Here is a 17,889-nt window from a genome sequence, read left to right as displayed (position 1 = left end):
TATTTATTTGATTTAAGAGCAGCAGGGTCTGAATATGGCGCCCCAAAGGGGAGATACAGTGACGCGGATCATTGCGTCGCCACATTCCCCCTTGCGAGGCAGATAAGCAGCCTGTTATACACGGATGATAATTACGCACTTCATGTCAGCAAAACAGGAGACGAGGCCTCCTTTTCATCCATAAATGCTAATAGCAACAAGGATTGCTGTCGTGGGCCACTAATGGATGCCACTGACGTGAAAATGGGATGCCTTCTTGCCTGTGCTGCCCGGAGTAAATAATGTCTTCTTTGTTCGTGTCATCTCCAAGTACAAAGCACATCCTCTCTGACTAATTAATGAGGTCCATGAGATCATCTGACTTTCCCTTAATGCTGGTTTTGCTCTTCAAGCCTTAAAGACCAAACATATTTTCATCGATTTACGCAGGATTATAATATACGATATAAACAATGCTCGTCACTGTGTTACGTGAACTCTTTATGAGGTACTTGAATACATTAAGGATATGCTAATATATAATGAACCCAGTAGGGCTCCAAGGTCTGCAGACTTGGGTCAATTATTGGAGCCCAGGTTTCAGAGCATACATTCATATATTCAATTTATTCCAAGATACAGATGCAAGAAAATGAGTCGGAAATCTCATTATAAAGACGATTCCAACTGGAATATTACTGAGTCAAGGCCGATGTAAAGCTACACTCCATGTAAGCATTGAATACAGATGACCATTCTGAGGATTTTCATGAAGTAATCACTTCTGCTGCGCTGTTGTTTTTTTTTCTTTTCTTTTTTTTAAGGTCTGCCTTCTTCCAAACTTATAATCCTCAAACCAGAATCATCCCGGCTTTCAAAAATCCATCCTTATTATCGCAGAAGGATCAAACATAAAAGTGATTACTTTGTGATTAGGAGTGGATCAGAGCCCTCGTTGTGGCATTTACATTGGATGTGGATGTCATCTCCATGCCAGATGAGCTTTGGAGCGCTGTTCCCATGGGGTTTTTTTTTCAGGACCCGAGTATTCACTCAGTAGCGCCCTTGGAAATTTAGGGGGGAAAAATAGCCCCATCACCTGTTTCATCAACTGACACAAAATTGGCAGAATATGTCCATCCTGTCAGCAAGTACGCCAAAGTCTCGCGGGCTCATGCCTGAAATTGAGCAGCAAGTCAGTCATTTTGGTTCGAAGCAGCCATTTTGGGTGAATTCCAGGACTTGTACTTTGCAAACTCCGACCAGGGAGATCACCCAAACCAGCAGGTAACCTCGACAGATGGACAACGCTAAATCATATACACACAAAATAACAAATGCCTATGCTGGAGTATGATGCCAACATTTGATGATCATTGTTAGGGGTTAGTTGAGAGCAGGTGTGCATTGGGCAAGGCTTGCAGTTTAAATTCTCTTCATTTTTATTTTACGGAAGATGAGATGTACTTCATCGAGCTCTAGAAAAAAATAAAGAGCAACAAACGGGTACAGTAGATTGTTAAAAAAAAAAAGTAAGAACAATAATAAGTAAAAAAATACAAATAAAAAAATCCAGTGAAAAAAATTAATGAGCCTGCTTGCTGACTGTTGCAGTTCAAAAAGTGCAGTATAGACTGGAAATTGAATGTGCTAAACATTTTGAAATTGGAATGGTTTGAAACGGTCAAGCAATGTAGAAATTGGAGGTAAGCATGTATAATTCTCTTCAGTTGAGGCTTTTATTTTGAAATGGCAATGGGAAGAATGCTTTTGTACCTGGTTATGGTTTGTTCAGACTTCTGTCGAAAGATGCTTGACGCAGCAGATAGCCAATGATCCGCCGGTGCTTATTAATATACACAGTTCAAAATAATGAGCGGCTTTCCAAAATGTCCGATATCATATCTGAAATGTTATGTAATTACTGGCTTTTAAATGCGTGTTAAAAGTGTGGGGATTATCTTGTCTGGCTGATAAGTCAGCAATTAATTTCAAGCAAGTAAATAAGAACTAAACGATTCTTATGGGTCTTCAAAACAAACTCAAAAATAGCCCCCCCCCCCCCCCCCCCCCCCTGTTGTTTTCAATTCGGCTTTCTAAAGTCATGACGCCGTTACAAATCAAAAGTCGGCTTTTAGTTGAAAGAAGCAATCGCCCATAGCAAGAGTTGATTGGTGAGAAGTGAATTAAGCGGCGGGTTAAGACGTCCCCACAACGCATGATGGTAGCGTAACTCCTTCCCCTTTGAAAATGATGTAATTGCACATTTTTTGTGCCGGCCTGATCCAGCCATGCAATCGCATCTGAGGGAAATATTAACAGTCCATGATGCAACATTTGTGGGGCGGCCGAAAGCGTTGTGGCTTTTTCTTGGAAATGATGCACGAGTTGTGTTTTATAACCCAAATGCATAACACAAAAAGAATCAACGTTATCAACCATCATCCTAATGTTTGCACATTCAAGGACATCAGCTGGCGGCCCTCAATAAACGCCGCGGGAGGGCCAACCTTGCTATCAGGGGTCTGATCACTTATCAGCAGCTGGTAAAGACCGGGGGTTAATAAGCATCGATTAGGGAACGTAGGCGACATCTTTAGTCAGACACGGAGACAGTAAATATTTGAATCAACATGATGTTGTTTGACTTTCTGATTGTCTTTGAAAATCCTGATTTGTGAATACTCGTGTTGTGAAGCACGTTTCCGTCGATATTCCCAAATGTCTCAGGGATACGTTTTTTTCTCCCTCATCTTTATTTTCATCTTGTGTTGTTGTTGCAGCTTCTGATGCCATTGAGAAATGGCTCCAGGCTAAGCTGCCCTTCTCCAAAAGGACTCGCTTGATTCTCTTTACGCATCAAAACACACTCTTCACTCTTTGTACCGACGCTCTGCTTTCTGGCACCCGTAGGAGTCGATTAATAAAATACAATACGCATCTTTTCGCAAAACCCCAGAGAATACTTATGGCCATAGCAACCAAGACTCTTTTTAAGTGAAAAGGGCTAAAAATGTAGTAATTTTGGCTGTTTGAGGACATGACAAAAGTGTTTTGCAAGTATGATAAGGCAAACATATCAAAGCAAGGAACATTTTTCTGTACATTTAACATTGCATATCATCCGTCACCCTCTTAAAATAATTGCCCATGTCATTTTTTTCCAACATTTTTTTTGTGCCTAAAACCTCATGATGCAAATGGTTCACTTTTTTGTGTTTCCTGAAAAATCTGAAAAAATGACTTGGGTGATTATTTTAAGAAGGTGTCGATATATGAGATGGGATTGTCAGGCCAAAAAATATAAATAAACATTCAAAGCCACGGAGTTCAAAGTGTGGGGAAAAAGTAGCGGCTTATAGTCTGCAAAGTACGATAATAACAGTGTATAATTTTAAAAGAAATACAGGCAGAGGGAATGCTTAGCAATAATGTATTGTAGCAAACCTTCAAGTGTTTTCAAGATCTAGCCGTCTTGTGATTGGATGAATGAGTTGAGGGGTGTGGCCAGTGGAAGACTGCGAGTGCTTGTCTGGCAGTTAAAACGCTCGTTGGATGTTTTCTGTGGCAAAATGAACCGTTATTTTTTTAAATAAAGAGGTTACTGATCAACCACCGTTTGTTTTTGTGTTATCGTCTAAGCAAGTGCGACAGGATTTTGCTGTATTTTCACTGTTACGGGAGCTTTTTGGTAAAAAAAAAAAAAAGAGCAAACGAGTGCTTAGAGCTTTTATGGAAAGTGATGTTTTCAACTCTTCTCAAATGGCTGCTTGCCAAGCCATGCAATTTACGCTACGACTTGTCGGTCTGTGACACAAGCACAGCCCCTATGCTTTTAAATGTGACAGTGCTTTGAGAAGGCTTTTTACTCATCAAAGCTCGTAATCCTCCATCAAAGACGGAACGGACGCGTCTGCCACTTGAGTCTTTATGGTTATTTTGAAGAAACTCCACTCCCAAGTTTTTGAGGGTTTTGCGTGTTGATGTGTTAACATATGGTTGAAGTAGACCTGCACAGTTATGTGGTTAATATGCTATTGCTATATTGCTATCTGTTGATGGTTTTTTTGTACTGTTTTCTTTCTGTAAAGAGTAATTTGTGGTCATTTTAAAGAAACTCCCAACATGACGTTTTACAAAATAACTTTTTGAATGGCTTAGCCTGTTTTAAAGTTGAGGTTCACCTGCAGTTAAATGACATACCCACCAGTGGCGGCTGGTCAATAGAGGGCGTTTAAGGGATACTTGATGAATTGATCCATTTTCAGCAGTAAAAAGTTTTTATTTTGTCCAGAATTAATTTGATAACTTCATTATTTTTCATGTACAATTAATAGCTTTAAAAACACATTTTCCCACTTTCTGTCAACTGAAGATGACATCACCTACGCTGAGTAAATAGGTAACGGCCAATCACGGTTCACCTGTTTTCTAGGTTTGGTAAGCAAACTGAGCCATGATTGGTTGTTACCTGTTTCCTGTGTCATCTTCAGTCGACCGCAAGTGGAAAACTTAGTTTTTAAAAGTATTAATTGTTTATGAAACATATTTACATTATCACATTAATTCTATACAAAAACAATCTTCTTACTGTTGAAAATGGCTCAATGATTAAAATATGAAATAATCAAAAGGAAGGATAATTTTCTTGCAAAAAGAAAACCCACTAAGACTGTTTAGAGAATGTTTAGGAAACATTGCGACCTTGAGTGAACGCTGACGTGAAATTAACATTCGCTAGCATCGCTAACGTTCGCACCTCAGTGTACACGGGCTTTAATGAGCAGTAACGGGTGCAGCGGATGTATGTAACATTTCATTCAAATAGTTAAAAAGTCAAACATTGGAATTCAAACAGTTATGTGAGTTGTCAATAAATCTCTCGTAGTATTTTTTAAATTATCCTAAATGTAGTATTTTGATAGCTTCAAAAATGTCTGGGCCTCAATTTCTTCCTAAATCACCCAAAGAGAATAAATTCCACATTAAAAGCACAACACTACCAAAATTGCCACGCTATCCTTGGTAATGCACGACCCCCTCACTAATTACACTAATAATGGCGAGAAGGTCCATTGGCAGCGTAAGAACGGGCACAGTTGTGCAGCCAAGAAAAAAACAATTAGTGAGAAGCCTCTCCTCCCCAGCGACTTTAATGCGAGTGCAGAGAGATAGCTTTTCTAATAGATTTCTGTCCGTGTAAAATGAGACGCTGACCTGGAGGTCCGAGACTCTTAACTGCATCAGAGGAGCGGTCCCCAGCGGGGGGGGGGGGGCAAAGGATATTCATCCAGGACATCATTCTCACGACTGCTATGAGTCACATCACAGAATTGCTCCTCGTGGTTATTATCGCCGAGCGCCTCCGAGGGATCGAGATTGCAGCCAAGCTTCTTTTTTTTTTTTTTTTCCCCTTACAAAAGCATGGCGAGGGCCCCCAGACACTGGCGGGAGGCTCTGCACTGTTAATCACCTAAGCTTGTCACAAAGTTACTTATGTTTATGCCACAGTCAGGATGGAATGAATGGCGTGAGTTAACCGCTCTCATCAACTCGAGACTTTGCACAAGTGCACTTGTTATGTCAGCCAATGAGCGAAGTGAACACCTCGAAAAAATGTTGAGATAACATTTGTGCAAGTACACAGTGTATACTTACTGCTTATTAGGGGTGTAACGAAAACTAATTTGAATTGGAAATTTGGTTTTGAGTATATAGCATATTAGTATAAGTGTTTTTGTGGATCATCAAAAAGCACTTGAATAGCCTAGACCATGAAATATTATTATATAAATCATATCAACAAGGTATAAAAGGTGTTGCACATCAACAGGTCCTGAATTATTTCAAAGACAGAAGCCGGTTTGTTAATATCAGCAGCAAACAATCCAAATAATTGAATGCAACTTGGTGGGTACCTCAAGGATCGGTCCCGGGACTAGTGGTGTGCGATACTGCAAATTTTGGTATCAATCCGATACCAAGTATATACAGGTCCAGTATCGCAGATATAAATATAGATACTTTTTAAAAATGATGTTATATAATTAGTTTTTTAAGTTAAGGTAGCTGTATCATCGAATCGATTATTCAGAATACATTTTCAACCTTTAAATGTTTTTGTGTTTCCTGTTTAAACTGTTAAAAGTATTGATAAATAGAAATGACTTTATCAAGGTTTTTTTCCCCTCAAAAACATAACAAAATATTTTTTTACTTCAAGTGCACAAAGTGATCATAGAAAAATAAATTTAAATAAATACTTTATCATATATTTACTGTTCAGAAACTACATACAAAACAAAAAATTCTGCCTTCATCACTTCTTTTCCAACCTAAATAAACAAAATGTTCAAGATTATCATGCAACAACAAATATAAAACATAAAACCTCATACCCCCAAAAATATTTTTCAAATACAGTACTTTGTGTTCCTGCAACTAAGGTGAGATGCTAAATCACGTGACGGCACATCATCAAAACACAGGAGGTAGAGCAGGAGCAAGTCTGCCTGTGGCTACTGTGACATGCCTGTTGCCATTTTGACCAAACCGCAGCTGTGCATAAAAGAGCCAAACTGAAACCAAACCGATCCGATAGCGATACTGACTTGGTATCGATAATATCGATATTTGGATCAATCCGCCCACCACGTTAAAAATGTATCTTGTTGCAGGTGATACCACTTGAATTTATGCCGGGAAAAATATGTATTTTTTACATTATGTACTACAAGTAGTTAAAAATGAGTTTTTTAATATTATGAAGTGGTTGAACGCTAAGTTTGATGGAAAAAAATTACACTTCAATACATTTGCAGGCTTTCAAAAGCATTCAAAGTAGCATGTGGGAAAATTCAAGGCTACTAGTCCATTGTGTCACAGTAGAACCCTCAATGGAAGAAAGAAAGTACAAAATGGCCTTTTCGGCAAAAATATATCTGAAAAGTCCAACAAAACCACCATAGGAGAGCAGTCCAGATGACAGTTCCACAAAAAGGTGAGGGCCAGCATGACCTTCTCTGCTGGCCTGAACAAAAAAATAAGAACCATTGACAACTTCAGTTGCATGAAATGTTCTGTATTAATTTTGCCCCCATAGTCTAATTTCTAGGCATTATCTTGGCATGTACGTGGACTGTAGATTTGTTGTCCAATCAGATTTCAGCCTTTTTGTGCTGTGCTGTTATGTCAGTCTAATCCGCCCAGGGCCATCAGAAGCAGTCGTGCTGGCCCATACAACTAAACGACATTACCAACGGGACTGTTTCTGTAAAGTGTAGATGAAAGTCTTGGATGACCTGGAAAAATGGATGCTATTTTGTCTCGCATCTTTCTTATGCCTACACGTAACTGCAGGTTTGAGCTGTGAAAATATACGCTTAAAATCTCTGGTGGCTGAAATGTATCTACACAAAATGTAGCCTGCGGCATATTTAAAGGCTTTACAGCGGAACACGTTATTTTCCCACGATCAAAATTCGCTGTGACATTACAAAATGTTGAAAGTCAAGCAGCGTCATGGAATTAAAAGTGAAAGTGATTCCAAAACAAAATGACTTTAAGGTCACATTGAAACAATGAAATTGTAAATATTGATACAAAACTGCTGAAAATAAAGGAACACGTATCAAAGCATTTAGTAGCTGAATATTGCGCTTGATGTATGATATATGAATGTCGCTTTGAGGCGTCCTAGTTAAGATAAAAGCATTTTGTTTGCGTCTTGATTTAGAATGGCGGCAACACAATTGACTCTCGAGTCTCCACGTCGTCGGGGAGAAACTGCTGCTTTGTATGTAAGTGACAAGGCTTGCATTACTCTTATGAAATATAGATATAGTGTCTGGAGCTATTTTTATTTCACACGTTACTGCTCTGACTGTTCATTCTGAATCCCAAAGCAGTATTGGAAGGTGTTTGGTCTCCAGACTTTATCACAGAGCCATAAATTGCACTTGTGATGATAAATGTCAAGTGAGTTTGCTTTCGAAGGGGGAGAAGAACAAGCGCTGCTGTATTTCAAATTGTTGATGAACTTTCCAGAGTCTTCTGAAATCTGCAAGATAATTAAACTAGCCGGTGCAATGAGATATGTTACAGAATTCTTTTTTTGCTAGACAAGCAGTAAGCAACGTCAACTGATGTATTTTCTTTGTTGACGTTTATAAGTCATGTGACATTTAATATTAATTATATCCGTTTTCACAGGCGATCATTTTCAAAGTTTAGGCCACAATAATGAGAGTATCGTTCCAAAACGTCTGCTCGTGGTCAACAACTTGACATCTATAACCAAAGTACATGAAAATCATCTATTTTTTTTATGAGTGTAAAAAAAAAAGGCCCAATAAAAGCACTCCATGCCAAATGGGTTTCAATGATTAGCATTTTGATTTGCGGCATTAGCAGTAATTTGTGATCAAAATTGCGTACACAGCACCAGCCGTGTTGACAAAGTAACAACTGAGTGAGCACCAGCCATCCTGCACCGTGTACACAAGTCGAAAGCAGATTTTTAAATCGTTCCACAGGTCCACAGGGGTGGGTTTTTTTCTAATTATTTTTTTGTAGCTTGTTTTGGCTTTGCTGTATTTATTTAAATGCTCTTTTGATAAAAGTGAATTGCTTGAAAAACGGTTGCATTCAAAGTATGCTTGACCCCACTTGACATCTGAAGTACGTTTGTCGAGCTTGGAGGCACATTTGATGATTGAACATGTAGCCTTGACTTGACGCACAATTGTCTCAATTATTACTCGCAATTTACACATGATAACTGAAACATTGCGTAGTAGAAATAAATACATTGACTTGAAATGATAAACCTAGTCCATAGATCTGCTGTAAGTATAAATGTACGGAGTAATTATTTTTGACTGTTTGATTTTAGCCTAATCGTTCCATACCACAAAAAGTATCGTCTTCGGTACCCATCCCTAGTCAAAAATGTTGGCAGTTCCACCTTTCCATACAAATGTACATGCCATGCTAAATGATTGGAAATGAGGCAAAGAATAAAAACAATGTCATTTGCCAGTTAATTTCTGGCCAGTAACGGGACAGGAAAAGTCGTGTGAATTCCACCATAGTTCAAAAGTCCTAAATTTGAGCAGGCCCTATAAGTCAGTGTTTGTCTTGTGGAAAAAGTTGTGCATCTGGCAGCATGCTCTGAGCTCAATGTTGTAATCTAGCCGGATGCAACCCTGACATAAGTGTCCTGATGTGCACAGCTGAGCGGTAAATCACTCGCCAATACACTTGCACAGTGCGCTTGATACCGTAGAGCTGCAACAGATTTTTTTCAGGCTGTGGTGGGAAGTAATGAAGTACAAATACTTGGATACTATGCTGAAATAGATTCTGCAGGTATATGTACTATATATAGCTATTTATTTTTTCTGATTGATTTTTACTTTTACTCCCTACTTTTCCCAAATAAATATCGGTACGTCCTACTCCTGACTTCATCAAAACCGACTTGTTTCATTTAACCATGGTTGAGATCTTGATTGAGATCTTATGGAGGCGATAAAAAACAAACAAACAGGGGCAGCAGCAACATGGAAGAAGGTAAACCAGGGAGCAATGACAAATGATAAATAGTTTTGAATTAGCTTTGGTGTTCAAAATCTGAAAAACAGCTAAGGTGCATTATTTTTCATTCGCTAATCATTTGCTAATGTAGCATTTTGTTTAAATAGTTAGCAAAGCTGTGAAAATACATTGAGCTGATTGTTTTTTTTTCTTAATTTTTCCAAATGTAATAATAATAATAATAAAGCCAAATGGGACTGTAATAGTGCAATTGTAAAGCACACACTTGCATAATTTGGCATTTGGGTGGAAGCAGTTTGAGATTCTAATTCTGAATTAACTGAGATCACTTATGGTGTACCTCAAGGGTCCATACTTGATCCTAAGTTTTTCTTACTTTCATTAATGATTAAGATTCGTATTGCAATTTCTTTGTATTTAGCTTATTTTTTTTGCGGATGATGCTAAACTTTATGGTTATTTTAGTTGTTATGATGACATTAGAGACTTAATCCAACCTAATTTGAATGCAATTCCTCAGTGGTCCAGCAAAAAGCAGCTGGAAATAGTTTTCAGGTAGGCAACATTGCAATCATCGGTAATAATATAGTTCGTGATTAAGGCATACATTTTTCTGAAAATGTTAAGTTTTCTCGTCAATGTTCCACTAAGTAATCCTTTTTATGCTAGGTTTCACAATCATAATGTTCATTTGAGAGGAGTTGCTTCGTTTGGCTTGGAAGGAAATCGACAAAACTTCATCAAAGCAACATAACAAAAACATAACATAACGTTACATAACATAACAAAGAAATCTCTGCCCACGCACACAAATAGGGCTCAATGTAGTTTCTGCTGTTCTACTCTAGTAGAGTGTGAGTATTGCATTTGTCCGGCGAGGCAGCACAGTCAAAAGAAAAGCAAGCGTTAATTTGAAAGGGCACGGCTCCAAGCAATGCCCATGCAGCAGAGTTGCAGATCTGGCATTTTAAGTGTCTTGTTTACGGGTCTAATTACGCCATTCAAATGGACACATAAAAGGCCTGGCTAGGCGCAAAAGCAGTCACAATTTACGGCGTCAGATAAATCTGTCGCTGGGCTTTTGCAATGCATCCTTCGAAAGCCGCGTGGGTACCTCCCAGGCAAGATGTTTCCTCAGCATTATCAGAAGCCCGAACGTACAGCTGAAATTAATTCCGAGGATAAATAGAGTTGGTTTAGCAGAGATGCTAGCGATAAACTGATAAAGTGGATTGTAAAAAAGCTGAGATGCGCCGATTGGCTTCTGACTCGGGACGCTTGCTAGCGTACTCAGTGAGAAGACAAAAATATGATTGGATCCGTTCACGTCAACCTTGCTTAAAACTTTCACAATATTTGGTAAGGATGTTCGACACTTTTTACAACATTCTACAGTCATCAATACAATCCCTTAATCTTTCTGTGAGGGTTTGATAGTGATGGGAAGCTGAATGTTCTCAAACAAAAAAAGGCACTTATTTCCCAAAAAAAAAAGACAAACAACACTCAGGAAAACTCAAAATATTGAAATTGTCAAAGCCAAACAAAATGAGACCCAAGGAACAAATCCCAAACACCGTAGCAGGACACAGGACATCACTTCAACAGAACAAGAAACAATGATCTGACCAAAAAAAAAAAATGGGGAACTAAATACCAGCAAACTAACGAGACAATGAGGCACACCTGGACAAGAAGGGGCTGATTGGAAGAGACAAGGGGCCAGGTTAGAAACGTTTTTATTTGTCATTTACACTCTAAAAATGGATTAGTTAAAAAAAAAAACTACCAATCTAGTAGGTTAGGCTCATATTGGCTTAATTAACCAAAAGATTGGTCAGAAATTGACCATACCTGGTTAGCCAAACAACCAATGAAATTGGTTACAATAGAAAGTAAGTCTAGATAGATCACTTGGAAATATATTTATTGTATCAATTTATTGTATTCTAAATGTATTTATTAATTATTTTAAGTGTTAAAAGTGCCATATATAAACCATATATAAATAATATAGTGTAAAAAAATGGAAATGTGTGTCTACATAGATCACTAGGCGTGACCAGCTCAGTGGCCTAGTGGTAGAGTGTCTACCCTGAGATTGGGAAGTTGTGGGTTCAATTCCTGGCTGGGTCGTACCGGAGACTATAACTATGGGACCCATTTGCCTCCCTGATTGACACTCAGCATTATAGGTTGGAATTGGGGGTTAGATCACCAAATGATTCCCGAGTGCGGACCCCGCTGTTGCTCACTGCTCCCTCGGGGGATGGGTCAAATGTGGAGAACAAATTTCACTCCCCTTAGGTGGGTGTGGCAATCAATAGTAAAAATCAAAACGTCGTCCTAAAACACAGATTAACCAATCTCTTGGTCAGAATGACCAATTTGTATCGGTTGGCCCAATCACCAATATACATTGGTTGAAAACACCTACCATTCTAGAGTGGTTGTTTTAACCAAAGGATCTGTCAGACATATATAACTACCAGCTAGATTAGTCCATTTTAACCTCTTTTTTGGTCAATTTGACCAATCAGTTCTTAGCGTGAACTGTAAACCTTTATGCTCATTTGTCAAGCAGTAGTGAATCGATTTATTGCTGGTTCTGAAGGCTTCCGAGCGTGTAAACAAACAGATCCATAAGCAATTTATAGTGGTAAACTCATTGTAAGGTGCACCCCTAATTCTTGTCATGTCATCTAAACACAACCTTATTATAATATTTTCTTTCAGATGATTTATTCTCTTGAAGAGGTGAGAACAAAAGAAAATACATAATAAAAAAAAAATCTCCCAGTTGTGTCTTTGTTCTCCGAAGTCAGTGCCACATAAGCAGCTTAAAACATGGTTAATAATGTTAAAATATTTTTACAACTCATTAATTAACCTTTGTGAAGACTTTTAACAATGAATGTGAGCTCACTATCTGGCAAGCCGTAGCCAACTAGTTTTTATTTTCCGTGTATCGACGTATAGATGTTTATTAAGGCTTTGTAGCACATTAACAAACTAATCTCTAACCAATTTATAGCGGTAACCACATTGTTAAGTGCACCCCCTAAATCTTATGAGTGTGGCCCTAAATCCCCTCGGCACAACATCGTCTAACCACAAGCCATTTTAACGTTTCTTTTCACATGCTTTATCCTCTTGCAGATGTAAGAACAAAAGGCGGCAGAGTGAGCTTTAGGAGCGGTGCGCTAGCTTACAAAGCGCTTTGTGTCGAGCAGGTGAGCAGTCGTGTTTCAGGGTGACATCATTAGTCCAGCTCAAAGATCATTGCAAAGACGACGTGCCCGCCGGGGGAGAGGAGGAGGACGACGACGACTGTGCATCGAATGGGCAGATTGTCTCCCCAGTCACATCCTCTTAGCTGATTGTTATAGCATTCAAATACTTTATGCTTATGGTTCTCAAACTTGTTGCATCAAGTAGCACCTCGGAAAATAAAAGTAAGTGTTCATAAACACACAGCGGTGTTTTTCCTTAAAAGTCACTGGAGCACAGTTTGAACATGAAATAAAGTAATCCGTTCACTAATTATAGATGAAGATAATAATAATAATGATAATAATAATAATAAACTAAAATTAAAAAATTACACATTGCGTATTTAACAACCACGTACATGTGCTATCTTAATGCTGGCACAAAAGGGAAACACAATGGACGGTCTAACAGATAGCATCTATATACTGTCATATAATATAACTGCAGTTTACAGAATCACTTGCAGTAGTTGTGAAACTCATTTTTTGCATACAAGAAGGTGCCGCAATGAGTTAGTTATGGTGTATAAACTGTTTAATTCTGACAGTACTGTTTTTCTTAAGTTGAATATTTTATTAAAAAGCACATTGCAGAAATATTTGTTGTACTTTAAAATGTTGATTCAATTACAACATGTATAAATATGTTAAATAAATATGTCACCTACATGTCTTTGTTTAAACATTTCTAAAATATTTAATGCAACTGAATTGTACTTAAGAAATGTAGTGGGTTACTATAAAAAAAAAAAAGGGGCGGGGGGAAGCCTTTATATATACCATTATGCACAGCTTGAACGTTTAATTGAGTGATTCACCTCCACCTTGAGAATGATGGCTCTTCATCGAGCCTTATTCATCAGGCCTTCCCGCTGTTTTCATTTCAGCTTATTCCTTCTTCATACTGCCTACCATTTTATGTAACTCCGCTCATCATGAAATATCCAGCCTCAAGCTGCAGCTTCAATCCAAAAAAGGAAACTTTGGGTCGTGCATTTCGGATCAGGCTCCTCTGACGACTTTGATGACATTGTTATCAGTATAAACAGAGTAGGAGAGAGGAGCTAGCTATGATGTGAGAGGCCAATTACAAATCTGTAAATGTGTTTTGTGAATTTATTTGTATTTATTTTTTAATGAAAAAAGTTTTTGGGATATAATTTTAAATGACTGTCTTCCGGCATAATTTTTTCTTTTTTCTTCTCTTTTTTCGTTTTTAAAAGCAATTTTTACTTTTTTAGCTGAAATATAAAGGGCCACTCAATTATGTATTTTTTGCTAGTTTTACTTTTTTCATAAAAAAAAAAATATATATATATAATAATTAAATGTATATTTTTCTCCCATAAAGGGAACACCATTAAATTTGTATTTTTCAAAATCAGACAATTATTGGGGTGAGTTTGAGTTTGGGGTAGGCTCATTAGAACAAGACACCGACTAATTTTAAGAGCGACCATTTTTTGAATACATGATTTTCTTTTAACAATTACTGACTTCAAACAAGATTGCTATTGATTTCAAATGATATCTGAATCAAAATTGAGTGAAGGAGGCACCTGCAGTCAAAAGATGGAAACACAATTTATTTCATGTTCTTATGTGTTGCTTCAGGTTGCACATTTTCCTTCATTTTTAGTAATTGTAGTGGCAAAGTGCAATTTTCAGTCATTTTTTTCTTAAACTACGCATTCAATTTTGCCTTACAGTAAAGTTGGCTCAATTTGAAGAAATTTGCAGTGCATGACAAACAAAAGTTTCATTCAAATAACACTGCAAATATATTAATATATGTTTACATTGAGTGTGCCCTTAACTGCATTGTAAAGTATTAAAACCAAGCATGGGTTGTGCGTGTGACATTAACGAGTCAAATAAGATAAATTCATATAAAATCGTTAGTTTCTTAGCTCAGCAGAGTGCCGCACGCGAGTCACCCTTGAAACTGTTATTTGGAGTTAATTATGTGAGCCTGCGTCTGCCTTCCCAATTTACATCAAGCATGTCTTATTAAAAATGGAAAAGGGCCCATGCCACATTAAGGATTTGAGAATTTTACTCAAGCATGAAATGAGCCCAACGCCGAGTGTCGCACGGACAGAGAAATGCCAAGACCAAAAAAACAAAAACAAACAAACAGAGACATTGCTTGGATTTGCATGTAACAAGCCCGTTTTAGCCAACATAATCGGTGTCATTTAGTCAAAATCTCTTCATTTTGTATTTTATTTTACTGTTATACTAGTCAGTGCGTTCAAGTGCTTTAACTCTAGTCTGACAATTTACTGTTATTTAGAATTAAACTCCATTTTATTTGATTTGTTTCACAGCAAGTAGGCTATTTCAACCCTATCCCATACTGTTCATCTTAAAACAATGCAGAAACTTCAATCTTTTCCCAAGGGTAAATTCAATCACCCCGTGGGTTATTGCATTTACCTTTTTTCCCTTCAAATAACTTTTTTTCTTTCATCGGATATTTGTCTGTGGATTGTCCCAGTGATAAATATCCCCACAAAGCGAACAAAAAAGACACTTCATCATAATAAACTCACTCATAAAATTTAAAAAAGGGGAGAAAATGGTCTATTTTAGCATGGCGATGCACTCCCCAGCTGCTTCGTGATGAATGGCTTGAAGAGCGCTCCTTGTGCATCCGTCAAGCAGCACTTGCAGGTTGTGGCTGCAGGATAAAGGATGCGGGGAAGAAAAATAAGAAGGCTGAAAACATATGCAGACTCGTCTTGCTTGCAAAGGCCCCCCGTGTGTGTTAAGACCATCTGTGTTGCACTCGAAATGACCTCTTTTGAGCTGATTTGGTGTATGAAGGAGAAACTAGCAAATAGTACACTTTCAAAACTGCACTGGCAGCAAAACAAGAATTAAAAACCACATACAGTAAATGCCTTTAAACTGGGTGTACATCTATCTATCTACCTACCTACCTACCTACTAACAAAACTTTCCTTTACTCATACGGCTAAAAATGCCAACTAATGCTAAGCTAATGTGCATATAACGTGCTTAAAAGTCAATTTATGGCCATGTTTTTACAGGTTTTTTTGTCATTTGGGTATAAATGAGCCTATCTAGCGAGGCTGCTTGTGTCCAAAAACGGTACTCAACATGCTAGCATTTAGCCTGCTACCGAGTTACCTTGTTTACACAGTATTTTTGCTAAGGTCTTTGACATAAGCAGGTTAAGGTAACGACGAAAAGTTCATTTATAATCTTTTGAAGACTTCCAGGTGTACAGATTTTCTTCTTGCTGTTTACATTCTTTAAAACATTGTACAGAATAGGGAGTTTGCTGTAAATAACCCTTGAGGGGCTGGAAGGGGACATGTCACCACCTATATTGGCAATAGTGAGCAAGCTTTGTTCTAAATGTCGTCATTTGGCCGTGAAGTGTAGTCGCGGCGGCTAAAGGTGAAACCCGGCTGCTGGAACCCGGAGGTGAAACGGGTGAAAGACTAGTGAGTCATGTAGTAGAGGCATGCTTATAAATACAGCGCACATGCAAGGAGCCCCGTGAATAATGACTACAAACAAAGAGCAGGTGACGGTGTAATTCAATTACATTCTGGTCAAACAGGCTCAATGCACTTTTCTGTGCATTTGTGAGACAAAAGCATTTATTTGCTATGCTTATGCTAGATTTTTCTGCTAATAGACTATAATGAATTTTTACCAAGAACAGGCTAAAATGCGTCTATTTATCTAGCATTCATCTCTCCATCTAGCTACCCTTTATCTTCATCTGTTCTCTCCATATATCTCTACTATCTTTATATCTTCCTCCCATCGACAGTATACATCAATCTTCTAGCTCCTCTTTATCTCTCTTTGTATCTTCTATAATCTTTATTCTCTCATCTGTCACCTCATCTTCTTTCAATCCTCCCACTATGGGGTGAAGAAATCTAGGACTACTGTTTTTGGCATCTTGTCTTCCAATTGGCCGATTTTCAACTCGCCCGTCTGCGCGGTTGCTAGACGACAACACTCTGTGGAGCAACGAATCGTGCGGCTAGAACGGCGGGTCAGAGTATAACGACAAACATATTGGTTAGCTTTGGCTATTCTGATTGCTGCTAATCTTGAAATATTCATACCTGTGATACCTCGGGACTGGCAGCGGTGAACAAGAGCAGCAGCGCGGAGTGAAACTCCATCTTTGTTGCCAAAATGATGTGTCTAATAATGCACGGACAACGACGCCATGCAAACTTTATTCATTATACAATTGGTTGGTTAAAAAGTTTTGTCTAATCAACAGCACTCTCTTTCTGGCTTCTATAACACATTTACGTAAAATAATAAAAAAAGATGTATGTTGTCCGATAGTTTGCTGCCAATTGCCCTTTCACTCCCCATCAAAGCAAGAACACTTTTCTGTCTTTAATGATCCCCAATGGAACATGCAAAGTATCCGGGGACAAAGACTATCTTATTTGTCAGTTTTTAACATGATTTTGCTCACGGCAGTCGTCAAAGTGAGAAAAATATTTTCTGACCGATGCTGAGTCATGGAAACGGCTCCGGAGGTTTACTGCTATTCTTTCGACAAGGCGGTCGTCAGGTGATATAAACACGAAACAGTTATTGATTTGCCAAACAGATTAAGGACGAGTGGTTGGCACCGCATCTCAATACCCTTGATCATCCCTGATTGGGTTTACACATTTGTCTGAAATGAAAGCTAATTTCTGGTTTAAACTTTGATGGATCAAGTGTGTTCATTTACCTTCCTTTTTAAAGAAATTCTATACTCAAGCAGCAATGTGCTTGGCGGCTTATTAATTCAGTTGAAGTTCTTAAAATGGTTCTCGTTTACACACAGCAGCCTAGAAACAACTTTGCAATTTTCTATTGTTGGCTAATTAGGATTGGGGTGACTAAGCAGGGTTGAGACTTTGGGAATTCGAGTCTGGCGTCACTGGAAACATATTCACTTTTGCAGGCATGTAATGTAGAGCAGCCAAAAGTTTAGGGACACCTGTGAACAGCTCAATGAGATCCAAGGCCCGCAGAATAGTGTGTTATATTGCTATAAAAACATGGAAGCTACCAAAAGAAA

General features: G+C 38.2%; 1 protein-coding gene across 5 annotated transcripts in view; it reads left to right on the top strand.

Moving 5' to 3' along the window:
* The window catches only part of igsf21a (immunoglobin superfamily, member 21a), a 170,162-nt gene that overhangs the window by 69,960 nt on the left and 82,313 nt on the right, over positions 1 to 17,889 (top strand). The window contains exon 1 of one of the 5 annotated variants that reach the window (XM_086086564.1): positions 7,679 to 7,778. The exons of the other annotated variants lie outside the window; for them this stretch is intronic. Coding sequence (XP_085942690.1) covers positions 7,716 to 7,778 — 63 coding nt within the window. The 5' untranslated portion in view covers positions 7,679 to 7,715. Of the gene's footprint in view, positions 1 to 7,678; positions 7,779 to 17,889 lie in introns of those variants that run through there. 5 annotated transcript variants of the gene reach the window in all.

Source organism: Leptonotus elevatus, chromosome 10 (genome assembly GCF_054856555.1).
Source record: "Leptonotus elevatus isolate MCC_2025b chromosome 10, RoL_Lele_1.0, whole genome shotgun sequence".
Lineage (NCBI taxonomy): Eukaryota > Metazoa > Chordata > Actinopteri > Syngnathiformes > Syngnathidae > Leptonotus > Leptonotus elevatus.
This window is presented reverse-complemented; position numbering and strand designations above follow the sequence as displayed.